General features: G+C 38.1%; 4 protein-coding genes across 4 annotated transcripts in view; 1 reads left to right on the forward strand and 3 right to left on the reverse strand.

The window, feature by feature from the left end:
- Positions 1-1,754: 1,754 nt before the first annotated feature.
- Positions 1,755-3,102, reverse strand: LOC134650093 (tRNA-dihydrouridine(20a/20b) synthase [NAD(P)+]-like). Its single transcript, XM_063504924.1, has 2 exons — positions 2,897-3,102; positions 1,755-2,814 (listed from the first exon to the last, which is right to left on the reverse strand). Exons 1-2 carry the CDS (start codon positions 3,031-3,033, stop codon positions 1,773-1,775), a joined length of 1,179 nt encoding a protein of 392 aa, XP_063360994.1. The 5' UTR covers positions 3,034-3,102; the 3' UTR covers positions 1,755-1,772.
- A 333-nt stretch (positions 3,103-3,435) lies between these two features.
- On the forward strand, positions 3,436-4,728 carry LOC134650096 (transmembrane protein 242). Its single transcript, XM_063504926.1, has 4 exons — positions 3,436-3,590; positions 3,846-3,949; positions 4,047-4,183; positions 4,536-4,728. The coding sequence occupies exons 1-4, from the start codon at positions 3,559-3,561 to the stop codon at positions 4,671-4,673; spliced, it is 411 nt and encodes a 136-aa protein (XP_063360996.1). The 5' UTR covers positions 3,436-3,558; the 3' UTR covers positions 4,674-4,728.
- On the reverse strand, positions 4,683-6,684 carry LOC134650094 (programmed cell death protein 2). The gene is made up of 5 exons (XM_063504925.1): positions 6,444-6,684; positions 6,154-6,333; positions 5,707-5,862; positions 5,186-5,584; positions 4,683-4,870 (listed from the first exon to the last, which is right to left on the reverse strand). The coding sequence occupies exons 1-5, from the start codon at positions 6,621-6,623 to the stop codon at positions 4,718-4,720; spliced, it is 1,068 nt and encodes a 355-aa protein (XP_063360995.1). The 5' UTR covers positions 6,624-6,684; the 3' UTR covers positions 4,683-4,717.
- Positions 6,685-8,609: 1,925 nt separating this feature from the next.
- LOC134650174 (uncharacterized) overlaps positions 8,610-25,966 on the reverse strand; it is a 40,304-nt gene continuing 22,947 nt past the window's right edge. The window contains exons 21-30 of the mRNA XM_063505055.1: positions 23,094-23,200; positions 15,986-16,187; positions 14,948-15,185; positions 13,435-13,904; positions 12,559-12,677; positions 11,795-11,907; positions 11,087-11,183; positions 10,640-10,762; positions 10,335-10,506; positions 8,610-9,326 (exon numbers count right to left, since the gene is read on the reverse strand). Coding sequence (XP_063361125.1) covers positions 8,803-9,326; positions 10,335-10,506; positions 10,640-10,762; positions 11,087-11,183; positions 11,795-11,907; positions 12,559-12,677; positions 13,435-13,904; positions 14,948-15,185; positions 15,986-16,187; positions 23,094-23,200 — 2,165 coding nt within the window. The 3' untranslated portion in view covers positions 8,610-8,802. The remainder of the gene's footprint in view (positions 9,327-10,334; positions 10,507-10,639; positions 10,763-11,086; positions 11,184-11,794; positions 11,908-12,558; positions 12,678-13,434; positions 13,905-14,947; positions 15,186-15,985; positions 16,188-23,093; positions 23,201-25,966) is intronic.

Genomic DNA, 25,966 nt, shown 5'->3' on the forward strand with positions numbered 1-25,966 from the left:
AAATGCACTTACCTATTGATTTGATATTGATAGCTCTTTATGCATCGTAGTCACAAATAAATACCTCTCTTCTTCCACGCGTTGTCCCGGCATTTTGCCACGGCTCATGGGAGCCTGGGGTCCGCATGGCAACTAATCCCAGTAATTGGCGTGGCCACTAGTTTTTACGAAAGCGACTGCCATCTCACCTTCCAACCCAGAGGGTAAACTAGGCCCGTATTGGGATTAGTCCGGTTTCCTCACGATGTTTTCCTTCACCGAAAAGCGACTGGTAAATATCAAATGATATTTCGTACATAAGTTCCGAAAAACTCATTGGTACGAGCCGGGATTCGAACCCGCGACCTCCGGATTGTAAGTCGCACGCTCTTACCGCTAGGCCACCAGCGCGCTTTTTTTTTTCCACAAATAAATACCTAAGGCGAACAAAATACACTGAGCATTGCTCTAGGTCTAGGCTGGTGTTTAGGGTTATGTACCCACAAGGTAAAAACGGGACCCTATTACTAAGACTCCACTGTCCTTCTGTGTCTTTCACCAGGCTGTATTTTATGAACCGTGATAGCTAGACAGTTGAAATTTTCACAGATGATGTATTTCTGTTCCCGCTATTAACAACAAATATTAAAAACAGAATAAAATAAATATTTAAGTGACCGTGTCCTGTAGCAGCACAGGACTTTTCCAGTAAGAGGGATCTCATGCGATTTGTTCGTCTATGGAGCTCTTCACGTAGGTAGGTGTATAACATTGAGCGTGTCCCCAAAGATAATATCTATTTAAGTAGGTATAGTACCTACCTACTTAATTCCAACGGTGAAATTAGTTTATTACTGGGTAGTTAAATACTTAGTCGTATACACTTGACGCTGTTAGTAGCGACATTAAAAACCTCGTTAGTTGTTGACGGTTAACATTATACCGTGAGAACTATCGTAATAAGTCGGCAATAATAACCAGTTTAAATAGGTAAATAATTTAATTCGTCGGCTAAAGTCGCAAAAAGTATTAGTTAAGCGGTTTGCAACTTTAGATATTGTTGGCTAAAGAAGAAAATCCTAATGTCTTTGAAATGGAGTTACGTTACAAGGGTTGCAACTTTAGCCGACGTAAATGCTCTCTTTCAATTTCTCGATTAAACAATTATTATCAAACGAGCGAGCGAAGCGAAGCACTAGCGGTTGCACCAAAACGGCAATCATCGTTATCGTTAAAACGTTCGCTAAATTTTATTGTATGGGAATTTTCATAGTTCTCTGCCGAGTGATTTTGGCGAAATACAAAGCTTTCAATAGCGCGATTTAGCATTTTTCATGTAAGTCACTTAGGGCTCATTTAGACGATGCGAGAACTCGCACGCGAGTTTCATTACATTGCGGGTTTTGATATGTCGGTTGAATTGGACGTAACCAACAGTCCGCAATGAACCTAAAATCGCATGCGAGTTTGCGCGCCATCTAAATCAGCCTTTAGCGTGCATCCGTCAACAAAAAATCTACGGGTCTGGGGCAGGATTCCAGGATCAATCTTTAATATCGCGATTGGCAAGTTTTACCTCACGGAACAGCGCCATATAGTTTGTCTTTCACAAAAATCCTAAAATGCACTGTGAATGTTGAATGTAAAATCTTTGCTTTGATCAATTAATTCAAATTAATATAATTATATATAATTATTGCTTTATTTTTTTTATTGCTCAGTGTGTCAGTTTGGTCAACAGAAAAGAAAACAAACTAAATACATTTAGATAAACATATGTATTTTATTTTATTTCATGTGGGCTCATCAAACATATTACAATAAGCATCACAATCTTCATCTTGCACATAAGATGTGAAGTAGTTACCATCTGTAGTATTGTAGTCATAATTCACACAAATACAATAATATGTGCTTTTGCCGCAGCCTCGGCACTTACCCCTGTGCTTCAGTATCACTTCTTCATCAAACTCACATGTCAAAAACTCATCCAGATTACAACTATAACTTAAATTTTCTGGTATATTCAAGTTTTCATACAAATAATCATCAACAGCTTCAAAAGTATTGAGCAAATTGAATACTGGTTTTCGTGTTTTACTTAATATTTTCTCAAGCATGAAAACTAAATGATGATGATAGCATTGGAACGTTATATTATCTCTATTTTGATTTTTTAAGTCCATCCACATACGGACACACTCAAGTGGGGTGCGGCTGGCTCCACTGAATAATGCTGGGTTTGATAATATTCCACTGGCAGCCATTACTCCATTGCAATGAACCACTTCAAACAATTCATCTGCATCTTCTAATGTCTTAATTCCTCCATTAGCTATAACAGGCACATTAACAGAAGCGCAGACCTCCCTTAAGGCAGGTTTGTCTATACTATCTCCAGATTTCTGTGTCGGTGTCCTTCCGTGAACAGTCAAGAAATTAACTCCACATTTCTCAAGTTGCTGACACATGTCTATAGTCTTCTTCAAATCTTTCAATATTCTTATCTTCACTGACATACTGAAATTTTCAGGTAATCTATTTTTGACTTCTCGCACTATGCTGTGTACTATGTCAGGCTTGGAGAGTAATGCGCAGCCGTAGCCGTCCTTCATGGCCCAACGCTGAGGGCAACCACAGTTTAAATCAACCCCATCTGTGTATGGATATAGTAATGTGGCAGCATCCACAAAGTCATTTGCGTTGTTGGCAGCGAACTGAGCGACAATTGGGGTGTCGCTGAAAGTGGTGGCGAACTCGCTGGAGCGCGCCTTTTCGTTTTGGCAGAAGGAATCGGCTAATATCATTGGCGTGAAGCATAGCTCCACTCCATAACTGGAAAAAGTATTTAGGTAAATGAAACATAGTCTGCGTAATAAATTAAAGATGTTATAAGTAGTAAGTGATTTAGGCTTACTTTTTGACTAAAGTTCTAAACTGAACTTTGCTGTATCGTACCATAGGCGCGCAGACTTTAACATACGTATTCGACTGTGTAGCTTCACTGAATAAATTACTTATATCAGTTTTAGATTTCATCTTGCTATTATTCATTCAAGTCACATTAACTTATGATCAGATTAACCTAAATGTTATATTTTATTTTCACGACGATTTACAGTAAGTTAAGTACCTACTACTCAAATCAACACATGTGTGCTGCACGTCAACGTCACTACAACTAAAACAGTGCATTCAAATATCATGCCAGAACGGGCTATTATAGCGATTACGGTAATTAAACTACGATGGTGGGGGCGCTAAGCAGTGATAAATTAATTTGTAATTCTATCTATCGGCATAAAATATGTCAAAGTTTATTTGGGTTAGTATCTTGAACACTGTTTTATGAAAATCGTCATACGTTTTCATAACAATCTGTAGTATCTGAACGTGATTTTGACCTCATTTTCATTGATTATCGCAGTTATTGGACGATTTTGACAGCTAACCCATGTCAACATTGAATGTTTCTATTTCTTGGTTATATGACTTATATGGTACAATTTTACCTATAGTGTTAAACATGACTTAAAATACGTGGTTTTAAAGTACAATAATTATAATTACGTTAGTAATATGGAAAAGGAAGAACGACTTCAACGAATAAAAGTTATGTAAACAATGATACCTACTCACATTCACAAGTTACCAACGACAATTTCCTTCTGAATGATATAGGAGTCCGAGTGCCAGAATAATCTGAGACTTGCAATAAGGTCCCACAATCATAACATAATACAATTCTAATAAAATAGCATTATAATCACATGTTAAGAAGGTCACGCTAGCTAGAGCCACAGTGAAGCGATTTTAGAATACCGCTTCACTATAGTAGAGCAAAACTCATTTTATTTTGTTATTACAGCTGGTGCATTTTTGGCGACGGTCGCGGGAATTTCTGCATTTGTAGGATTTGGAACCACATTAGCAGCAGCAAAAAAAGCAGACCCCAAATACTTCAATAAAGGTAATTGAATCATATTTATGTTGCAATCTACATTTTACTTTAAAGTTTTTTTAAATAATGTCTAAGAAAATTATATTCTTTAATATTTGAAATGCAGGTGTACATGCCAGTGCAGAATTAGCAGATGCAGGGGCCATCCTTGCTCTTCGAGCCCTGGGCTGGGGCACACTCTATGCAGTAGCTGGTACCTCTTGTTTATGTTACGGAATTTGGAAACTCTCTGGTGCTAAAGATGTAAGTTAATTTAAATGCATATTAAGAATACCTTGGTATTTATGATGCTTGTGAACACTCAATAAATTCTTGTCATGTAGGTTTGTTTAAAAGTCTCCTTCCAATTTTTATGATATTACTCTAAACAAGGTTTAGTTTAATGCTTCAGTTTATTATGTAAGTTTGATATATAATTCTCAAGTGCATATGTCTTTGCCATTTGCTCACAAGTCTCACAAAATGTGTAAAAATATAATATGACACACAGACTCGTGAAATAGATTATTTGGATATGATTTTTTTTTTTATATTTGGATATGATCTAATTGTGATTTTAGCTATCTTATATAAACGTCCTATGTCCTTGTTACAGCTAAAGGACTTCCGAATAAAGATGGGAAACATACTGCCAATCCTACCAAAGAACAACCCCCCACGATCTAGAACAGAGTTCAGCGGGCTTAATGACCTGATGACATATTTAGCAGAGGATTACGGGAAGAAAAAATAAGCCTTGTGATTTACATATTATTATAATTTATTAATAAAAAATATTTAGCTGGTTATATCTTGTTTTATAATAAACTCCTTCTTGTAAGCAGGGCCTTGGTTGCAGCTGGCTTTACAAGTGTACACCACCAGGACTCCCCAGTCCACACTGTTGATGTCACAACCAACATTGATGAAATTTAGAAGCTGTGGCATGATCTGAAAGAAAAAAGTAAGGACAAGGACATTAAGTTAATGTTACTGAACTTAATATTCAGTGACAATGAAATTACTAATTTATTCAACACAGGTACACATGTGCAAGTTACGAAAATTTACCAAAAATCTGGAAAATTGCTCAGAAACTTCAGGAAGAGTTTACAGGAAACAAAGAAACTTTCATTTTGGAAATGGAACATTTCGGTTCCCATACAAAAATGTGAGAAGTTTCTGAAATTTTTCAATGTGGAAATTTTGCAATTTTGGAAAAAATTCCAATGGCTCATCAGAAAACATAGTCTACTGTTAGCTTACCTGAAATTCAAATTGTCTTTCTCCATTGCAATATTCACAGTTTTCAACTTGTGTGACACAATTCTCTGCATTGCCTGTAATCCACAGTGGAGTGCCGCCCCTATCATATCTCAGCACCTGCTCAGGATGCCTTGCCACTCTCTTGTTAAACTTGTTGAACACTTTATCATCAGGTACTACCCTCCCGGCATATTGTTCCAATTCACTTTCACTTACATTGGACAATGTTCCAGCTTTCTTTTCTTTTAACATTTCATTGAGTTTTGCCATTTCTCTGTTTTCATCCACATCTGTTGGAGTTTCCTCATCTTCCTCGTCCACTATAAGTTCCCATTCTTTGTACAGATTATTTTTTCCTGCCTCTGTCACTGTGAAGTAATTATCGGGAACTTCCTCCGTCTGCAAAAATAAAAATAAAACATGCTTAAATAAATTATTTCAACATCTTCTTGTAAAGACATTTTTGTACCATAGACAATTAGGCTCCAATTTCTGTACTTAAATCAGTAAATATTATTTACCTGCAAAGTGGGACAAAGTTGCTTATGGCCATTCTGCCAGTCAAGTACTTGGTGTTTACGACTGCAATAGTAAGTTTTTTTGCATTTTGAGCAATGCGAAGGTGCTCTGAGTCCACATAACTCACATAGTTTGGGCCATTTGTCCATGGAAAATACCTGTGAAATAGTCATTCACCAATATTATATAAAATAATGTATAAATAAATGAGTTTGTAATATTTTTTATGTGATAAAGTAAATCAAAAACAATTAGACAAAATAACATTTAGGTATTATAGTTTTATACTTAGTATAGTAGTCCAAAAAAATGAGCTTGACGAATGTACCATGTACCATGTTCAAGTAATCAGTTTTTTGGCCATGGGTAAGCTCATAGCACAGGCACTCCAGTGTTAACTACTATTAACATTATAGTACAAATATATATGGTATTTATATATAACTTACTTCATTCTCATCCACTTTGTAGGGCTCATAAGAATAGAATTTGTTTCTTCTTGGTAATTGGCAGCGAAACGCTACTAAGTTTTCTGAAGAATTTATTTGACAGCAAGATCCATTTTTACAGATAAATACAAAAATTGTGCGATGAAAACCGTCATCGGTTTCTTCATATGGAGCATAGACCTGTAAACATTTTTATAATAAGAAAAATCGATACTACAGATAGGTTGGAAAAAATAATTATGCACTTGATTAGTTGCAATTTTTTATTTATTTCATGCTATGATACTTACTTGGCATATCATAACGAGGGGATCGCCACATTTCTTGCAGGTTAAATCTTTAGGGTGAGGGATATTTTCAAGATCTAACCATGCAGGTTTCCCTCCGATTTTACTCGGGAAAAATCTGGGATGTAGAAGCCAGCTACTCTTTTTCTCCAATGTCCCTATGTCCACTTTGTTTGCCGACATTATAAATGCAGAATGATTCGGTATTTCGAAGTAATCTTTAACTTTTAAGTAAAGTAATTCAAAACTTAATGATGGCGACAAGTGTGGACTTGTGGAAGTTGCGGAATTTTAACTTTTTTTTATCAACAAAACGTCAACATTCTTTTTATTTGGCAGAAGAGGAGCTAAATTTTTTGGCGGTTTATAATGTAACTTGAACAAACCGAAGTACGTACACACCAAGGACAGGTGCGTCGCACCCATAAAGTGGGAACACCGTAACACACTATCGCACCGCATCGCGAATTGGTACGTCGCACCCATAAGTGAGAGCGAGAAACAGATATCTCTTTCTCGCTCTCACGTATAGGTGCGGTGCGGTGCGATAATGTGTAACGGGCCTAATAGTGTCCGACCATAGAGTTTAGATTACGTTTGCTGCAGGCTTCTTTACTATGGGATTTACACTTATCGGGACAGCGCCATCTAGCGTGCGATTAGTAAATTAAACAAAATTGTATGAATCTGAGGTCATTAACCCAAGAAAAATCTTGTTAGCGCGATTCAGGATGTATATGTCACCGTAAAATTGTAAACACTCGTCATATTATAATCTCGCTAGTTACATTATAAACTGACGGTAGGGAGATTATAATCCAACCTAACCTAACCTACGTTAGATTATAAACTAACGGGTTCACAATCTTACGGTGTCATATATACTCCACGGGACAGAGCCATCTAGCGCGAGATTCATAAACTAAACAAAGTTGTACGGTGTCTAGGATCATTAGCTAAAAAAATCTTGTTAGCGTGATCTAGGACAGGACAAAACGCCACCTAAGCTGAGATTCGTAAACAATTATATGCACGTGGACATCCTTGTATCTAAGCATGGTTTTTTTTTATCTTATCTATCTATTTATCTTATCTTATACCTTTAAACGAGCAATTCTTGTATATTTATTTATTTATATGCATATGACACCGTAAGATTGTGAACCCGTTAGTTTATAATCTAACGTAGGTTAGGTTAGGTTAGATTATAATCTCCCTGCCGTCAGTTTATAATGTAACTAGCGAGATTATAATATGACGAGTGTTTACAATTTTACGGTGACATATATATATTTCGGGTATCTCGGGAACGGCTCTAACGATTTCGATGAATTTGCTATAAGTGTATAAGTAGGCACATTTTAATATTCTTGCTTATAGATTTGTATTGTTTGCATGCCGTTTGTGGACAGCTGAATAAGGAGGACAACAACAAACGTGAACATCTGTATTATTATTATTATTGCGAGCCTATTGTGTCCCACTGCTGGGCAAAGGCCTCCCCCCTCTTCTTCCACTCCTCCCGATTTTGAGCTACATCTGGCCAGTCGCTCAAAAAGGAGTCTAAGTTATCCCGCCATCGCCGACGAGGTCTGCCGGATCCCCGGTTCGACTCACGGGGCACCCACTCTGTGGTTATCTTGGCCCATAAGTCATTCGGCATGCGGCAGACATGACCAGCCCAGTCCCACTTTAACTTGGCCACTTTTCGAGCTACATCTATTATTTGAGTTTTAGAGCGCAGCGTGGTGTTCCGGATGCGATCCCTTAGTTTCACACCTAATATGCTGCGCTCCATAGCTCTCTGACAACCCCCGAGTTTGGACTTCTGAGCTTCCGTCAAAGACCAAGTCTGAGCACCATAGGTGAGGACTGGAAGTATGCACACATGTATGTATGTAGTATGTATACATCTGTAACTGTACCCTTTTCAAGCAAATTTTAAATGATTTATTAATGCATACGTTATTCCCAAGTCAGTGCCTATGGGTCAATCACTATAAGTACGTTAGACACTGCAGAGATATCTGCATCTCACTTCTACGTATTTCTGCGTCCCTGTCGTCAGTTACTGGATTAAGGTGTGTGAAGCGCTTTAGCTTAGACGGACTGTACCCAAAGTGACAAGGATTGTCGGTGAGGAATAACTAAAAAAATAAAACCTCGAAATAACTTAACCTCCAGGTTTATATTTTGTGGAAACTAATATAATTACACAAGTTAATTTTAAATCTTTACATTATAAAATACAGTAAATTTAATACATGTTAATTATTAACTAATATTTACAGAGTCCATGTAACAACTTTACAGTTTATTAAATTAATAATAATTTAATAGATATGGTATGGACAGGCAACAGTTAGCATTCATTCCGTTTGAATTTTTTGCTGGTTTCATTGACGTCGTCTAGTTTGTTGATCCGCCGCGTCTTTAGGAATGAATTGCCGTCACTTTCACTCACGGTCTGTCTGAAGTGCACACTGGATACATTTTGATTATTTACACCATGTTTTTTATCACCCATACTTTTATTCTTATTAACTAGTAACGTATTTTGAATGTCTTTAACTAATTCACTGCTAGAGTGGAGTTTGATAGGGATCAGAATTTGATTTTCATTGTCACCCTTTTTAATGAACCCCGGTTTGAGTTGGAGTCTGTTTTCTGCGTCGCCTGAGATCCTGATGGTTTTGCGGAGCAGCGCGTCAGCAGCATCCGAGAAGTTGGGCTTCAGTAGGATGTCACCTGATATTTGTTTGACGAAAGTGAGCATTGTTCCGCCTTCTGCCTCCTTTAGTTCCGTTTTGATGATTTTGCTTGTGCTGGAATTCGCTTTGTCTCCGTCTGATTCATCTTGGTGTTCTTCAGTCTCGACCAATTTGCCTGTAATATTGGAAAATAATCAATAAACAACAGATAAGAAAGTCATTCATGTTAAAATATATAGGAATCTTGAAGAAATTAACTTAGTTCTTGAAGTAAGATGAGACTTGATATTTGATTCCAATATTCTTTATTGCGGGAAAAATAATAGCAACAATTATTATAGCCTACTAGCGACCCGCCCCGGCTTCGCACGGGTTAACAAATTATACATAAAAACCTTCCTCTTGAATCACTCTATCTATTAAAAAAACGCATCAAAATCCGTTGCGTAGTTTTAAAGATCTAAGCATACATACAGACAGACAGACAGCGGGAAAAGACTGTTTTATACTATGCAGTGATTCATTCAAGACACCTACTTCAATGGCCAAATTCGAAGCATGAATGTTTCTTAGACTTTTGACACTCCTACAGTTAGTAACTTTGCTGTTAGGTGCAAAATTATCCTTTATTGCAATAAACATAGTCTACAATACATGTTAAAACTAACTTATGTATAATATTAGGTAAAGCTACCTTGATAGACAAGGTTTCGTCCTAACAACAAGTATAGATCAGGGATGTAACGGATGTGGTTTTATCGGAACCGAAAGCGGAACCAGATGTTTTAAATTTAGTTTATCGGAACCAGAAACGGAATCGGAACCGAAAACGGAACCGGAACCAGAACCGAAGCCTGAGTCAGTACTATCAGTAGGTATACATTACACAACACAACACATACGAATAGGTACTTTAAATTCAAAAACACGGATATACCAGAACATCTAATTACTGCAGCACGTGGCAAACGGGGCTATGAGCGAATGACTGGTATAAACCTGTTTGTTTTTGATGTACACCGCTCATGTCCCGCTGCCGCGCTAATCATTGACATCCGATATAACTTCCGTTTCAAAAGTAACGGAACCGGAACAGAAACGGATGTGTAATACCAAACGGAAGTTCCGACTTAACGGAAACGGAGCTCCGTAACATCCCTGGTATAGATGGATATGCACGTACCGTTGAGGGTCGGAAACGCAATGTCGGGCAGCGCCAAATGCGAGTCCGGATTATAGCGGTTCATGAGCGCCTTCAGCAACAAGGATATCTCTTCTCGCTTCCGCGTCACTACGATTTCGTCGAACCAATTCACCAACTGTTTGATCGGCAGCGCGTAGTCTTTTACTGGATCCTGAAAACAAATTTGGTTTAATAAAATGACAAAAAAGAAGAAATGACCGGTATTAAGTATCCGGTATCACCATAACAATAGATAATGACAAAGGATTTTATATGTAGAAATGGTAAAAATTAATCTTTCTTACCTTGAAGAACTGTTCCACGTATTGCAGCAGATAGAGCCCGCAATCGGTGAAATTGTTTTGTTGCGGGATTTTGGGACAGCTTCCTTTGATGTTATCTTTGTTGAACACTTTCGTAGCCGAGAGCTGTAACATAAATGAGAATTTATCAAATGCTAGTTAATGCCTACATTTAATGAGATTGATATTTGTTGATAATGTACAAAAACTAATTGATGAATGCTAAAGTGAATAAAAGAGGACTCAACAAATTAATTCTTGTACTATGCTGAGCAGCCTTATGAAGAAATTACTTTCGTAATCAAAAGAAATCATTGTGCAAGCGCCGTAATGTTATGCAACAGCATGTAACATATGTTATAAACATTAAGATTAGGATAAGATACATTTGTTCCTTTTATGTCCTAGTCCTGTTGAAGCAAAAGGATCTGAAATAATAAAGTGTTTTACCTTTGCTTGATATTCACAGGTCAAGTAATCTCGCAAAGTAGCCACCACTCGTGACCTGGACGCGCCGGCGAGGGAATCGAAGATTAGTATACAGGGTCTGTAAAAAATGCGCTTATAAGGTGTTTGCGCTGTGACATGTTGATCAAAAGATAAGCAGTAAAATTGTGTATGGTTTGAAGTGCTGTGTCTTGAACGTTAATAATTAATATTGCGCATAAGCTTACAATTCATAACACACTTTTTACTCAGCTGCGTGACGGTAAACACCTGTATGTACAGTCAGCGGCAATAGTTGCTAAGCGGGCGAGGTGTTCAAAATGATCTTGACGCGACTTTATAGTTAAGAGAATAAGAGCGCGTCAAGGTAATTTTGAATACCTCGCCCGCTTAGCAACTATGCTGCTGACTTTACTACTAATAATAATTTAAATTGTAGATCATGTGTAGGAAGTAACTTCGAATTTTTACAACTTTCGTTGGATTGATCTACATATTTGTCTTTTTAGTGTACCGCACAAAACTTTGTTCGCGGTACACTTATGGGATCACTTCGGTCTTGCAAATCAGTTAAACGTGTTTTTTTTTATTTTCTTAACTTGAGCTAACTAGCTAAGAGCCAATTGCAAAAAATCGGTAATTTTATATGTAATATGAAATTCTACAGCCAACTACACCTGTGAGACCAGTACAAGGTTGTAACGGACTTACTGCTTAATAGGTTCCGTCTTGGTCGGCGGCGGAGCCTCAACCTTCTCGGGCGCGGCCGCGGCCGCCTCGGCCTCCTCCTCGTCAGAATCGCACTGCATGTCCAAGTCGCTCTCCTGTTAACAAAAGCATTTCATTAATTTGAGCCACACCTTTAGCTAGACATAAGATAAAAGATAGTTTATTCAAGTAGGCATAATTACAATGCGCTTATGAACGTCAAATAAAGCTAGGTAGACCGGCTCCAACCCTACACCTCTGCCCCGAGAAGATTTAAATCCCCCCTCAATTGGAGGAGGGTATCCCAATATGGGACCGGCAACAAAGGGAGTATACTCCGTTTTAATAAGATTAGAATTTTCAAAAATTGTGATGTTTAACTTTTTCTTCAGAAATGCTAAGGTTCCTATAATGTCTAATACTGCGATACAATAATATGTAAACGACACTATAATTCAGTGCATACCAGTGCATAGTTACTCAGATTTAATTTTGGAGGAAAAAAGTTACCATAACTTTTGAAGTTACAAAATATCTAATCGGAAACAAAACTGACTAGAGTAGTAAAAAGTTTTATTTTAACCTTCAGTTTGGCTAAATCATTTGAATGAGGTGGTTGGTATGAAGATATTATGGTCAGCTACGGACTCGTTAAAGCCTTGACTGCAAGAAACTGATTTGTATAATGTTTAGAAGGAAGCCAGGGATGCCCTAGGGGGAAGGGACGCCACAGGGGAACTTTTGTAGGTGTTAGTGAACGTCCTTACCTCTGCTTCAGCCTCGTCTCGCTCGCTGAGATTGTCCGAGTCGCAACTTAATGTAAGCTGCTCCTGTTTGGTCAGCGGCGTTATCGTGGTGTTGCCTATCTGCATAGACGACCGCCGTTCTAAAAACAAATCATATATTAATAAGTTTTTGTCAAAAATTTAATTTTTTATACAAGCTTTTATTGCGGACTGTACTTTTCTTTCGACAGGCAACTCATCAAGACAATTCTAACAAACCCAACACCCAGCTTTCGTTGTTTTATCACAAGAGTTCCTATGGCCACTTCCTATGTCCCTTATCAGATCAATTCAATGGTACCATAATATGTGACGTTATCCATAAAAAGGGACCTTATTGTCGATGGCGCTTACGCCAATATTAACGATGCTCCGATATAAATACAATGCCGCGCGACGCTTTGCGGGGCGTAAGCGCCATCGACAACAAGGTCCCTTTTCATAGATAATGCCCCATATTGCATTGTCACTCAACTTACATATGTTTGTGAAGTTTTAACTCAAACGAAGAATAGGAAGTGGGTCTACATACGAACATTGCAAGTTAAATATAAGCTTGTAAAATAATTTTATAAAAATTGGTTACTCATTAGGACATCAAATTATTCAAAGGAGTCAAACCCAACATTTTTTAATCCTTGTATTCCAATAGAAGTTTAATTGCACAGATATTTGTTCCTGAGTCATGGTTGTTTTCTATGTATTTAAGTATTTGTATATTATATATATCGTTGTCTGAGTACCCACAACACAAGCTTTCTTGAGCTTACCGTGGGGCTTAGTCAATTTGTGTAATAATGTCCTATAATATTTATTTATTATTTATTTATTTATTTAATTATTTTTCTAGAATCTTACCTCTTTTCCTAATCTCCTGCGGTGTAACCGTCCGGTTGTCTATCATACTCCGGCATCCCTCGATAGTGGGAAAACATATGATAGCCACAAACCAATGACAATTCTCATTAATAGGAACTACGATGAAGTCTTTTTCAAATATATTCACGTTTTTAGTCCACGTCTTGACTCGCGCGTGCCTCTTCTGCGCCGGCGTCAGACTGCTGTCCCACTCGTGGGGGTTAGAACTTTTGTTAACCTTACTCGGTTTTGTAGTTAGTCTTTTGTAAAAGAAAGTACTAAATATGTGAGTCTTTTCTCTCTGTATGTGTGTGAGGACATCATGAACTAAATATTTTAAATAGAAGTCTATTATCACGTCATTTAAGAATTGGTCTTGGGCTAGGCACATATAGTCTTCTGTATTGATAGGTATACCACCTTTCCCAGGTGGATAAATTAATATTTGTCTTATATCTGTAGGGCCAGAGCTGAAAGAAAATAAGATTATAATTACATACCTACTTAATTGTTCAAGTATTCTGTAAATGGGTGGATCAACTATTTCTTGTTGTTATTCTGTCTGGTCAGCTAAGAGACAATAGTAGCATAGTTTGTTAGAAGACATTGTACACCACCTTCTTCTGACACGCTTGGTAGACGACCCTCTATGGAAAGGGTTTATAAGTATAACAAAAAGGCGTTTTTGGGGAATTTAAATGCCTAAAAATCAGGTTTTAAAGAGTGACCCAGGGGAACGTAACCATGGCAACTGGTGACAAGAAAAAGTTGATTCACCCAAATACTGTAATAGTACGGGCGGGGACCGTATGATCTGCTACGTCATCTGATAATCCTGATAAGCCCACGTTTATGTGATGCTAAGTTACGAAAATATAGTAAAAAAATTAGAATTGGCCAAAAGCAAGAAAATACCACTTCTAGTAACAAAAAAAAAGTGAAATGTACATCATCTAATACCTAGATGAGACTGTTGGCAACAGATAGGAATTTATATGTAGCTTCAGAAACCACTCATCTGCCAGTTCCTGTATGGCAGGAAGTGCGTCTGCCGGGCACTTTAAAGGTACGACAAAAAGTGAAATTTACGTCATCTCTCATCTGATACCTAGATGAGACTGTTGGCAACATATAGCAATATCTATGTAGCTACAGAAAACACTCGTCGTCCAGCTCTCAAATGGCCGGAAGTGAGTCTGCCAAGCATTTCAAAGTTACGTCATCAGTTGATGGGGATACCTCTGAAATGCTGCAGCTAAGCGTTAGTCCAGAGATAATACAAATATAAATTCTTTATTCGTCGATCATAGGTGTACAGTTGTACATAACATGATATTGCATATGATGGTAAAAAAGAAAAATTGTTCCACAATTTCGTACGTACCCAAGGGCATACGTAATAAAAATGGGGACTACCTTTGTATCGAGAAGCGGTCACGTGACTACGTGCCCTTTCCTCTTAAACAAATTCGTATTAAGTGGCTACTTCATTAGCACATAATGTGTTAGTTACCTTTTAGCTCCACTAGTACTGGAAGCACTTGTCGACCGCGTGGCCATCTTGGTAACGCTGTTGCCTTCTTTCGTACACGTTCTGACCAAAATATCGTTAGCCTCGCGACCATTCAGCTCGTCCATAGTTTTGCCAAACAGTATTTTAAACGCTGACTTTGCTTCTTCTGTTATACAGTCCGGCAACAATGTTATTCTTCTTTGGGGATCGATTTTTGACATAGGATTATAATATGGACCTGTAGACAGATATTATACTTCATTATTTGACACTCTGAGGTAAACTTCCGAGTCCTCATCACTATCCCAGTACAAGTCATCTTAAACTTAAATCATTGTACATAGAGACAGCGGGATGGCCAGGATGTCATCTATTGGGAATTAGTCGAGCACTAGGATGTTTAACTTGTATGTTGTATTAGGATTATTATGAATAGAACTCAAGTATAGTTACAAAAACCGTGTGTATCGAAAATGTGTGTAAATTAAAATAAAACAAAATCTGAGAAGCAGCTTCAAATGTAGGGATTAACAGCCAGCTATTTGAATCACTTCAATTTGTACATAACTAATCATTAATAGATATAATATGGAATATACACCGTGTTTTTATTGAATTCCGTTAACTTCGGGGTATGGTTAAGTATGTTTAAGAGAAGTAAATGGCATAGTTAATTTTCAAAAAAAAAAATATTTTTTTGCTTTTGACATACCAATGTCATTTCGAACATCGATCGACCGAGATTGTACTTAAGTTTAGTAGCAAATGTATGAACTCATTCTAAACACTAATCAATATGTAAACAGGCCCTAAGGCAAGTGTACACGCTTGTAGAGGCCTTATAGGAAAAAAATAAATTATTGATTATCTCCGAAATGGAGTTAATTAGAATATCGGTGTCTTTGAGAAAGTTACTTGATTTAAGCTCAGGAATGCATCCTTGAAATTAACGGAAATAAAAAAAAACACGGTGTATATAAAAAGTGAGATGAAACATAAGATTAGGTATGTTAAGAGTAATATTTCTAAAACACAAACCTGACTCCTCCGTCATGTCAAGGGCTTTTCTTATATAAATCCCACACTTATTAACAGTATAGAGGAAAATGACCGGTACACCTTTAGAGAAATGTGCTAATAATCTCACAACCTCTTTCAGCTGTATTTGAAGTGCCACATCTCGGGACTCATCTTTAAGTGAGGGAGCAACTATTTTAACTCCTTTGGATGAGATAGTGACCTGCAAACAACATAAAATTGTACTAAAACTGATAAACATCCGTAGACGAAATACGGAACAATTGGGTACTTTCCTACTAGTCATATCAGCTTCTTTTTTAGAACTGTCAATACGATTTGCTAATGTGGAATTTATATGAAAAGTAGTATACGTCACGGCAGAATAAATAATAGTACTAAGTACAGAAGACTCACTCTCTAACAAAACGCGTCTGTTACGATCAGCACAGATATGGCCGCTAGGTGGCGACAGCGCCACGCGCGGCTTATGGCTTTCCCCAAAATTGGGGCCGAACGGATGTACTTTTAGCTACCTGTAGCAAAGCGACGAAATCGCGGAGTGAGACACGCCTGGTCATGGTTAACTCACCTTTTAGTAGTAGTAGTAGTAGTAAACTCTTTATTGTACAAAAAGACATATTAAAAATAACATACAATTAGTAAGAAGTACAAAGGCGAACTTATCCCTTTGAGGGATCTCTTCCAGTTAACCTTTGAGTAGATGAGAGGAGAAAGTATATATTTCTATCCGATTTATTAAATAGAAATTGTGTTTAAAAATAACTGCCATCTATGTTTTTCTAATAATTATCTAGTGCTTTATTTCGTGCATGGAGTGAAATAATTTATTCTAAGTAGAGGAAAGTACCCAATTATATTTTAAACATAAATATACGACTTTATCAGTGATCATTTATATGCTTTATTATCTATATCAACGTGTCAACAGTTAATGTTTATTGACTAAGGTCATTTTTTTACATTTTCAGTGATTTGATTTACTTACACAAGTTTACTTTTATTGTTGCTATTGTCACTAATAAACCAAAAATTCTAAGCATGTTGGTAGTAGTTTCCTATAATTGTATAATTATCATAGCCTACTTCATGTAGATACAGGGGTAGATCGGAACAGCTACTGTGCGGACGTCATTTTAAGTTGCTCCGCGTTTTAATCAAAAACCTGTCGTAAAAAGTGAAGATTGTGTGTAGTAGTGATCATAACTAAATAACGTATAGTTGCTACGTGAAGTGGTGTTATTTTACATCTGTAAAACTATGTATTTACCATAATAATCACATACATACTACTAGTGAACTTAACGGTAGACGATTTGTGTTTACAAACCGGTTAGCGCTGCAGCCGCTGCCTTTATTTTCTCGCTAGACGATAGTGTTATTGTGTACTGTCAGTGCAGCGCCTCCAGCGCTTAATTATCATGCACAATTCTAGCAATATGGACATCGACGGCGCCGATAACTACGTGTGTGCAGGCTGTGAACTGGCTATAACGGACAATTTATATTTAAGTTGTAGCTCATGCCAACGTAAATATGACCTACACTGCCTCAACATGTCGGTGGAGCGCTTCCAGGCGTTGCAGCAATGCACCAAGGATAGCTGGACGTGCCCCGAGTGCCGAAGACTAACAGTGCCTAAAACGGACTATGATAATTCCCCAGCGCGAGCGATGTACCATGCATCTCATTCGAGCGACGCTTGCGTGACCAATGTTACGCATCGTAAAAAACCTAGCAGGCCGAGCTCTTCGCAGGTCGTATTACCTACCCCGGAAGTTCACACAGTGGAAACTATTATAGACACCCCTTTAAATATAACACAGCAAATTCAAGAAGGCTTTAAGCTGACAATGGAGACCTATGTTATGTCAGCGCTAAATGATTTTTCTAATAAGTTTTTTATTCGGCTAGACAAACTCACAGCTACAATGGAATCAATCTCTTCGCGTTTGACCTCGTTCGATGAACGCATCACGTCCTTGGAAACGCGCTTCAGTGACAATATCGACACAAATCAAAACAATGAGTTAGTGATCGAAGTGGAAAAACTGAAGTGTCAAATAAATGAGCGCGATCAGGAGTTACTCATCAATGACCTTGAGATCACAGGGGTCCCTGAGACAACAAATGAGAATAAACTACACCTGATAACACTTATAGGTCAAAAAGTCGGAGTGGCTGTATCGGAGCATGACGTGATGAGTGTAACCCGGGTCGGTGTTCGTCGTGCGGTCCCAGCTCAGAAAATACACAGTGGAGCGAACTCCGCAGACGAGTCCAGCAGCCTGTGCGAGGCGACCCCGGAGGGACCAGGAGCGGCAGGCCCCCCCCCCTGAAAGCGACAGTACTTCGAGCGTTATTATGACGTCGCGGCCTCTGGTCGTGCGGTTCGTGCGGCGTGATCAGCGGGACCAGCTGCTCCGAGCAGCTCGCGTCCGACGTGTCATCGATACGACGGGCCTCGGCTTCACCGGTAAACCGAGTCGAGTCTACATTAACGAGCGTCTCACAGCTGCAAACCGGCAACTGTTTTATAAAACTCGAATGGAAGCCCGGCGCCTGCAATGGCGAGCCCCCTGGACGACTCGTGGTAACATCTTTGTTCGACGCGATGCTGGACATTCGGCAATAAAAATCAGGTCTGAAGCCGACATAGGTAGGGTTTTTGGGAACAAATAAGTTTGCACCTTATGTATTACTTAATGCTTTATTAATGCACTTCGTTTTCTTTTGTATAGTCGTAATGCTCATGTGTGTAAATTATAATTTATTTGTGAGGATTCTCAATGAGTTCATTAAAAAAAAAACCGTTTTTAAGTTACCACTCATTGTAACGATGATAAACGCATGTCAACAAGAATATTATCAAATGTTACCTAAACGATCTGCTGTGATGTGTGTTTATATTGTTATCGCTCGTCAACTTGTTTTTAGTTTTAATTTTCGACCTTGTGACTATGAATTAGTACGCACTAGGCTTGTAAACATGTCTACGTATAAAAAACCGATAATACTCCTGTCAATACCTACTTACCTGCTTATATATAACGAAATAAATATATATTTGTATACACTGCATGCTATTTATTATTTTATACTTTTGAATAATTACCAAAATAATAACTTTCAGAGGCAAATTTCAGCTCGGTCACATTTTATACCGCCTAATGGTTTATACTTCCCCAGATTAACATCTGTTGAACGCCGCCATATGACGATCCTCAAACAGCTGCTTATAAATAGTTTGTTTTGCCAGCTAGTGTTCTCGCATGTTATTAAATATGTAATTAAAAATAAAAACTTTAAATTGGGTTTATTGAATGCCGGCTCGCTAGGAACACGCCATAATGAGTTTTTAGTAGCCCTTAACCGTCACCCTGTAGACATCTTAGCTATAAATGAGACATGGTTACGTATTGGTGAGGAACTGCGTGCCCCGGCTCCGCCCGGGTTCCGTCTGCGTCACTCGCCGCGACCGGCCGGCCAGCGCACACGCGGCGGTGGTGTAGGATTTTATATAAGTGAACATATACGCCCGCGCGTACTTACGACGCCGTCGTCGGCTCCCAGCGTTGAGCAAATGTGGCTTGGCCTTAATCTTAATGGCAATAAGATTGCTATAGGGACCGCGTACCGGCCCCCATGGCAGAGTGTTGATGTTTTTCTTGATGCACTAACTGAGTCAATATGTTCACTATCAGCATATGATCATGTCGTATTGCTAGGCGATTTCAACATTAATACCTTACGCGCTCATGATCCGAACACAATCAAGTTATCAGATTTCTTACGCACACTACAACTATCACAATTTGTTAATGGACCTACCCATTTTACTGATCACTCAGAAACGCAGATAGATCTAATATGTTCAAATACAAAAATAGGACATGTAGCGGTCAACTATATCCCCGACCTCAGTCACCATGCGTTTATCACCTGTGAGCTCAACATTAGGAAAAATAAGCCGGTTCCAAGGTGGTTAGTGTACAGACCGCTTAAGGATATTGATATGCAAAGGTTTAACGCTGACCTTGAATCTATAAACTGGGAATGCTTGGTGTGTGACAACGTCGGCGATACTCTTTTCCATTTCAATATGTCCATTTTACAGCTTTTTGAACTCCACGCGCCGTTAAAAAAAATTCTAATAAAAAAGAAACTTCATCCTTGGATCACACCCACGGTCAGGGAGATGATGCGGCTCCGTGATGTAGCGCACGCAAGATTTCGCCGAACTGGGCTTGACTCTCATAAAAAATATTATAAGGATTTAAAAAACATAGTTAACGCAGCTATTTTTACCGAAAAATCAGCCTTTTATCAGACATATATTACAAGCAATCAAAATAATCCCAAAGTTCTGTGGCAAAATATTAAAAGTAACATAGCCGATTTTAAAAAGCGTAATGAATTGCCTCCTAACTTTAATAATCCAGATCAGATTAACAGCCACTTTCTTAATTTACCTACTAGAAGAGGTGTCACCCTAACCAGTTTAATGTATTATGAGTTCCATAGATTTGGTTCTGCGAAGTTCATGTTAAAACCAGTAGATGAAAGCACTGTTTTGAGGATCATTAAATCCTTTTCAAGCAATGCAGTAGGCACTGACAACATCACGTTGGATATGGTTGAACTTACCTTGCCTAGAACCCTATTTATCATCACAAGTATCATCAACCAATCCATCTGCACTGGTGTTTTTCCAGATGACTGGAAATCGGCGATAGTTAGGCCTATACCCAAAACACCTCAACCTACTGACTTAAAGGACCTCAGGCCTATTAGCATTCTGTGTTTCGTGTCGAAAATTCTAGAAAAAGTGGTATGTCGGCAAGTAACAGATTTTTTAGAAGCAAATAACATATTACCAAATAAGCAGTCTGGATTTCGGAAAGGGCGCAGCACAGCCACGGCACTCCTGGACGTGATCGATGACATACTAACAGCGCAGGATAAAGGAGAGGCATCTATCCTAGTCCTCCTAGACTTTTCCCGTGCCTTCGACACTATAAATATTTCACTATTGCTGTCTAAACTTGCTTACTATGGTTTCGACGTCGGAACCATAAAATGGTTTGATAGCTATCTCTCTGGCCGTTCGCAGAAAGTTGGGCTTCGTAATTATTCTGGACTAACAGATTACTCTTTAAATGTATCTGTAAATTGCGGAGTCCCTCAGGGGTCGATTTTGGGTCCCGTTTTGTTTATTTTGTACGTGGCAGACATTGCTAGTTGTATAAAGAACTGTCACTATCACATGTATGCAGATGACCTACAAATTTATAAAACGTTCCATCCTCGGGAGACACAAACTGCTGTGGAGCTGTTGAATCAGGATCTTGATCGTATCGACGTTTGGTCTGGACAGTGTGACTTAGTCCTTAACCCCAACAAGTCAAAGTTTCTAGTGCTTGGCACTAAAGGCCAAGTTGACAAAGTCACCAGGTTTGATATTAATGTTATGCTCGGGAGGGAACGCCTCGAACGAGTCTCTGCAGCCCGTAACCTCGGCCTACTCTTAGACGAGGGCTTGCGTTTTGAACAAAATGTACTCGATGTCGCTAAAAACTGCTACTATAGATTGAAAGTACTATATCAGGTTCGCCAATATCTCAGTGTCGACCTTAGAATAAAATTATGCGACACTTTAATATTATCCAAACTCAACTATGTCGACACTGTGATTAATGGTTGCTTACTGGCGCGTTCGAAGGCACTCCTTCAACGCATCCAGAATGCTTGTGCCCGTTTCTGTTTCCCCATCCCTCCACGTACTCATGTCACCCCTTATCTTAACAGTGGTAAGATGTTGAAAATGGAAGCACGTCGTTCGTTGCATTTTGCGACCCTACTTTTCGGTGTAGTAAAATTCCAACAGCCCCAATACCTTTTTAACAAGTTGTCGTTCTCCTCCCGCCCAATGAGAGATGCCATTCGACTTCTCTGTCCGAGACGCGGCGGTTGCGCAGCGTTTCGTGGCAGTTTTCGCTATTCTGCCACGAAATGCTGGAACAACATACCCCCTCCAATACGTAACTTAAAAACATTACATACTTTTAAACTTAAATTTAAACAATATCTTTTCAGCTTGCAACTGCCGTGTTCTTAGCGTTCCATGCAGCTTAGCTATATAATTTATTGGTAGGTATATTTTACTTACTTCCGGCGTAATACGGTGCATAAAAGATTTTTTTTTTTTCTTTTGTTGGTTAAAGCCGTCAATCGTTGCCTTTTCTGTAAACCTATTTACAACTACCAACTCACCTATTTTATATTATAATTCTTTATTTATTCGAGTTCCCTTTTTTATGTATATATGCTCCACTATATTTAATATTATACTAAATACATGCTTTGCCTGACTATATATATTTACATATTCCCAACCCACTCACTTCCATATCAAATTTCACTTTGTTTCTTTTTCTTTGTCTTCATGTATAAGTTTGTAATTTGTGTTAAATATTAATTAGGTACTGAATCACATTTTGACACTGCCTTTACTGTTCTGAGCTATCTTCTTGCCCTGGGCTCCACGGAAGACCAGCGCTATAGCATATATATTATGTTACAGCATATGCTGAGTGGTGTCCATTTGTAGCCTCTATAGCAGCATCAATACTACGATTATTATTGCATGTTAGTTTAAGCTACTAATAGTTTTAACTGTTTAGTGTATAAGATCTTCTTTCTTAAATGTATATGTGTGGTGCTGTATGTAGATGGTTTTTGCAATAAACGTTTTTCTATTCTATTCTATTCTATGTGTTTATAACTAACTATACATTAAAAACATATATATGCCCAGTAACTGTAAGCTCCAAATGTGCTTATAAGTGTGAATATAATTTCTGTTTGTCTATTTTTTGGCTGGTGTAATATATTCCCGCACCCAAACACCGAGGAGTTTTTTTTTTTCAATCCCTATCACTACTATTTTAATTTAAAAAAGTATAGAGTATTATGCCCTTTCTTAAAAATACATAAGTCAAAAAGACAGATAAGGACAAACGATTATTAGCTAAATGAGGTTTGTATAAGTTGAATAAAGGGGTAAATTAGTAAGCAGCAAAATGAAGAGTTATACTTCACTACTTACCTTTTCTTTTGGAGTATATTTATATGAGCCAATCCTGATGGTGCGGCATGTGAGAGATGCAATCGCATCTTGCATGGTGCTCTGGCTAATCTCGTCTCTGCTGGCGTCTGAAATTATTATTCCTGTCAGTTTCTCCATATTATAGTCATAGAAAACACTTAAGCTTAGAAATAAATTAAAAGTGGAAAATTTCATTAACTTGGGTGGAACTTGAAAGCACAACCACTGGATCAGTAGTAAAGTGCTCTGCCATCTGAACTACCAAGACCATACACAATACGGCAAATATTACAATATGCCATACATGAGCCCTAGGGTAGCTTTTTCAACCTTTATTTTATTTTTAAGCTTAATAGAATTGTTCGCAAATGTTTCTGCTTGATACAAAATTAAAATAGAAAACAGTTGTCATTATATTTTCCACCGCTTGATTGAAAGACTTGAAAGATCGCCTTATATCCATTTTTCAGGATTTATCCTCAATTTGGACACCACTAGGGTTTTTAAAGTGTCCCAAAACCCTGATGTGTTTGCACTATTATGGGAAAGTGATAAATGAAATATATATATATATTTTAACAGTACAGCAGTGTCAAAAATATTTTTAAACTAGTGACACCCCCAGGCTTTGCATGGGTTAACAAATGATACATAAACCTTCCTCATGAATCACTATCTATTTAAAAAAAACACATCAAAATCCGTTGCGTAGTTTTAAAGATCTAAGCATACATACAGACAGACAGACAGCGGGAAGCGACTTTGTTTTATACTATGTAGTGATTGTATGACTTCTTGGAAATTCTTGGAGGTGTAATGGTATCATGGCAATTTTCATGAATTCATTTTCTATTGCTCATTGCCCGCTGACTTTGATAGTGGCAAATAAATTGGGATGTAGATATACATAAAGGGAACCACTTATCAAATCTACTGTACACTATATCAAAACTGAATTCTAAACAAGTCACTTCTTTGTTCGTCAAATATCTTCGTACCTTTTCCGCTTTAGAATTATTCCCGGGTCGATAAACATTTATAAAAAGCACGCCAAATTGTCAGTGTGGGACTGTAGGTAAGCTTTTAACGATTTTTTAAGATGTTATGTTTGTGTATAGGTTACAATATCCTAGTTGTCTAGAAAGAGATTTAATAGACGCTCGGAGTGTTTTTCGTGACCAATCCAAAGTATTAAACAAATTTAGGCGTGAAATGAAGCTTCTTTCGGCAATGTGAACACATTTCAATAGCTATATTAGCTATATAAAAGTATAACTCACTTTGCGGCGCAACACATGAACGTGTTTTCTTAGAATAGCGGAACTATACGTAATGAACGTAAAATGTACCTTTATTAAGGTGAATTTCTCTTTTTGGAAGCATTTTGAGTCCTTAATCGATGGTAAATTATAATTTCGAGTCTTTATTCATGACGTGCTCGCCGTGTGAAACTAAGCTATGGAGATGACTTTGACGTTTCTGTCGCAAGCGGCATTGTAGTGACGCGCGCATGAACTTTTAATTTTTTAACAGGCAACACTATATACTAGTAGTGCTGCAACGCAACGAACCGAAAACCGGTACGGTGACAACCATAGACCTAGTATTATATAGATGAGCTATACGCGTGCGCCCGAGAGGGACAGAACACGTAAAAACACGGTTTAAAGATCGGTTTTCCTAGGATAGCGGTGCCGTCATATACAAGGCCCCAACGTGTCTGTTCTCTTTGACGGCGCAGGAACTAGTATCACTTTTCTCTCCTCCCTCTTGTGAAAATGCCACTTGTCAAAAACGGACAACTATACTGTTGACAAGACGAACTTCAAATCCAGTTGTTGCCGTTTTGGTGGTTACATATCTGTGTATGTGTGCGTAAAAACGTCTGTGTGCACTTTTAGGGACGTGAAAAGTCGATTTTAATCATGTTATATATCGATAAACGCTACACAGCCAAACGGAAAAGCGATTAATTAAAGCTTCAATTTCTTCGTTAATAATAAACAAAATTGAAATGCTAATGGATTATGAATATATTATAATATAATAAAATGATTCAATTATTGCGGAACACATATTTTAGTATGTATTTATGTATTGTAATTAAAAATCTGCATTTTCCCTTCGTTCCCTGCTGTGGCGTGACGATAAAATCGTGATCTGATAACCATGGTAAAGAGTAAAAGCGTTTTTTGTTCATTTTAGGTAGCGGTAAACTTTTCAAGTAAAATTCAAATTGCAAGAAATGTCGATAGTTTATCGATATGACTTTATCGACATGGCGACAGCAAGGTGGTTACATATTGTTAATCGTACATAAAAACAAAGTGGCAACAGTGACAGCTCGCTTAGGGTCCATCTTTACAAATATTATATCTATGGTCATATAGCGGCCGTCTCCATACTAAATAATACGGCTAAATATGGATGTCGTAGTATTTGTATGGAGACGGCCGCTATATGACGGCACCGCTATCGGAGGAAACCAAAGCATAACACTCCTGACACCGCTCCTGACAACATACCAAAAACAACCTACGTAATTTGGTCGAGTTATTTGTAAACCATACTAAATTTAGGGCGGGGATATGGAGGCATATTGCTTTTGTGCCAGCAAAGATGCTGAAAATATGTTTCATTTCGTCCAATTCGCAATAAACTATCCGAAATAAAAAAAACCGGCCAAGTGCGAGTCGGACTCGCGCACGGAGGGTTCCGCACCATCAACAAAAAATAGAGCAAAACAAGCAAAAAAACGGTCACCCATCCAAGTACTGACCCCGCCCGACGTTGCTTAACTTCGGTCAAAAATCACGTTTGTTGTATGGGAGCCCCACTTAAATCTTTATTTTATTATGTTCTTAGTATTTGTT

Source organism: Cydia amplana, chromosome 8, assembly GCF_948474715.1.
Source record: "Cydia amplana chromosome 8, ilCydAmpl1.1, whole genome shotgun sequence".
In the NCBI taxonomy this organism is placed as follows: domain Eukaryota; kingdom Metazoa; phylum Arthropoda; class Insecta; order Lepidoptera; family Tortricidae; genus Cydia; species Cydia amplana.

Coding starts and splice junctions, on each gene's coding strand:
- LOC134650093 (XM_063504924.1), bottom strand. CDS start 3,033: ATGAATAATAGCAAGATGAAATCTAAAACTGATATAAGTAATTTATTC. Junction 2,815..2,896: donor TTTAGAACTTTAGTCAAAAA/GTAAGCCTAAAT, acceptor TACTTTTTCCAG/TTATGGAGTGGAGCTATGCT.
- LOC134650096 (XM_063504926.1), top strand. CDS start 3,559: ATGGAAAAGGAAGAACGACTTCAACGAATAAA. Junction 3,591..3,845: donor GAACGACTTCAACGAATAAA/AGTTATGTAAAC, acceptor TTTTGTTATTAC/AGCTGGTGCATTTTTGGCGA. Junction 4,184..4,535: donor AACTCTCTGGTGCTAAAGAT/GTAAGTTAATTT, acceptor TCCTTGTTACAG/CTAAAGGACTTCCGAATAAA.
- LOC134650094 (XM_063504925.1), bottom strand. CDS start 6,623: ATGTCGGCAAACAAAGTGGACATAGGGACATTGGAGAAAAAGAGTAGC. Junction 5,863..6,153: donor ACAAAGTGGATGAGAATGAA/GTAAGTTATATA, acceptor ACTATTTCACAG/GTATTTTCCATGGACAAATG. Junction 5,585..5,706: donor AACTTTGTCCCACTTTGCAG/GTAAATAATATT, acceptor TTATTTTTGCAG/ACGGAGGAAGTTCCCGATAA.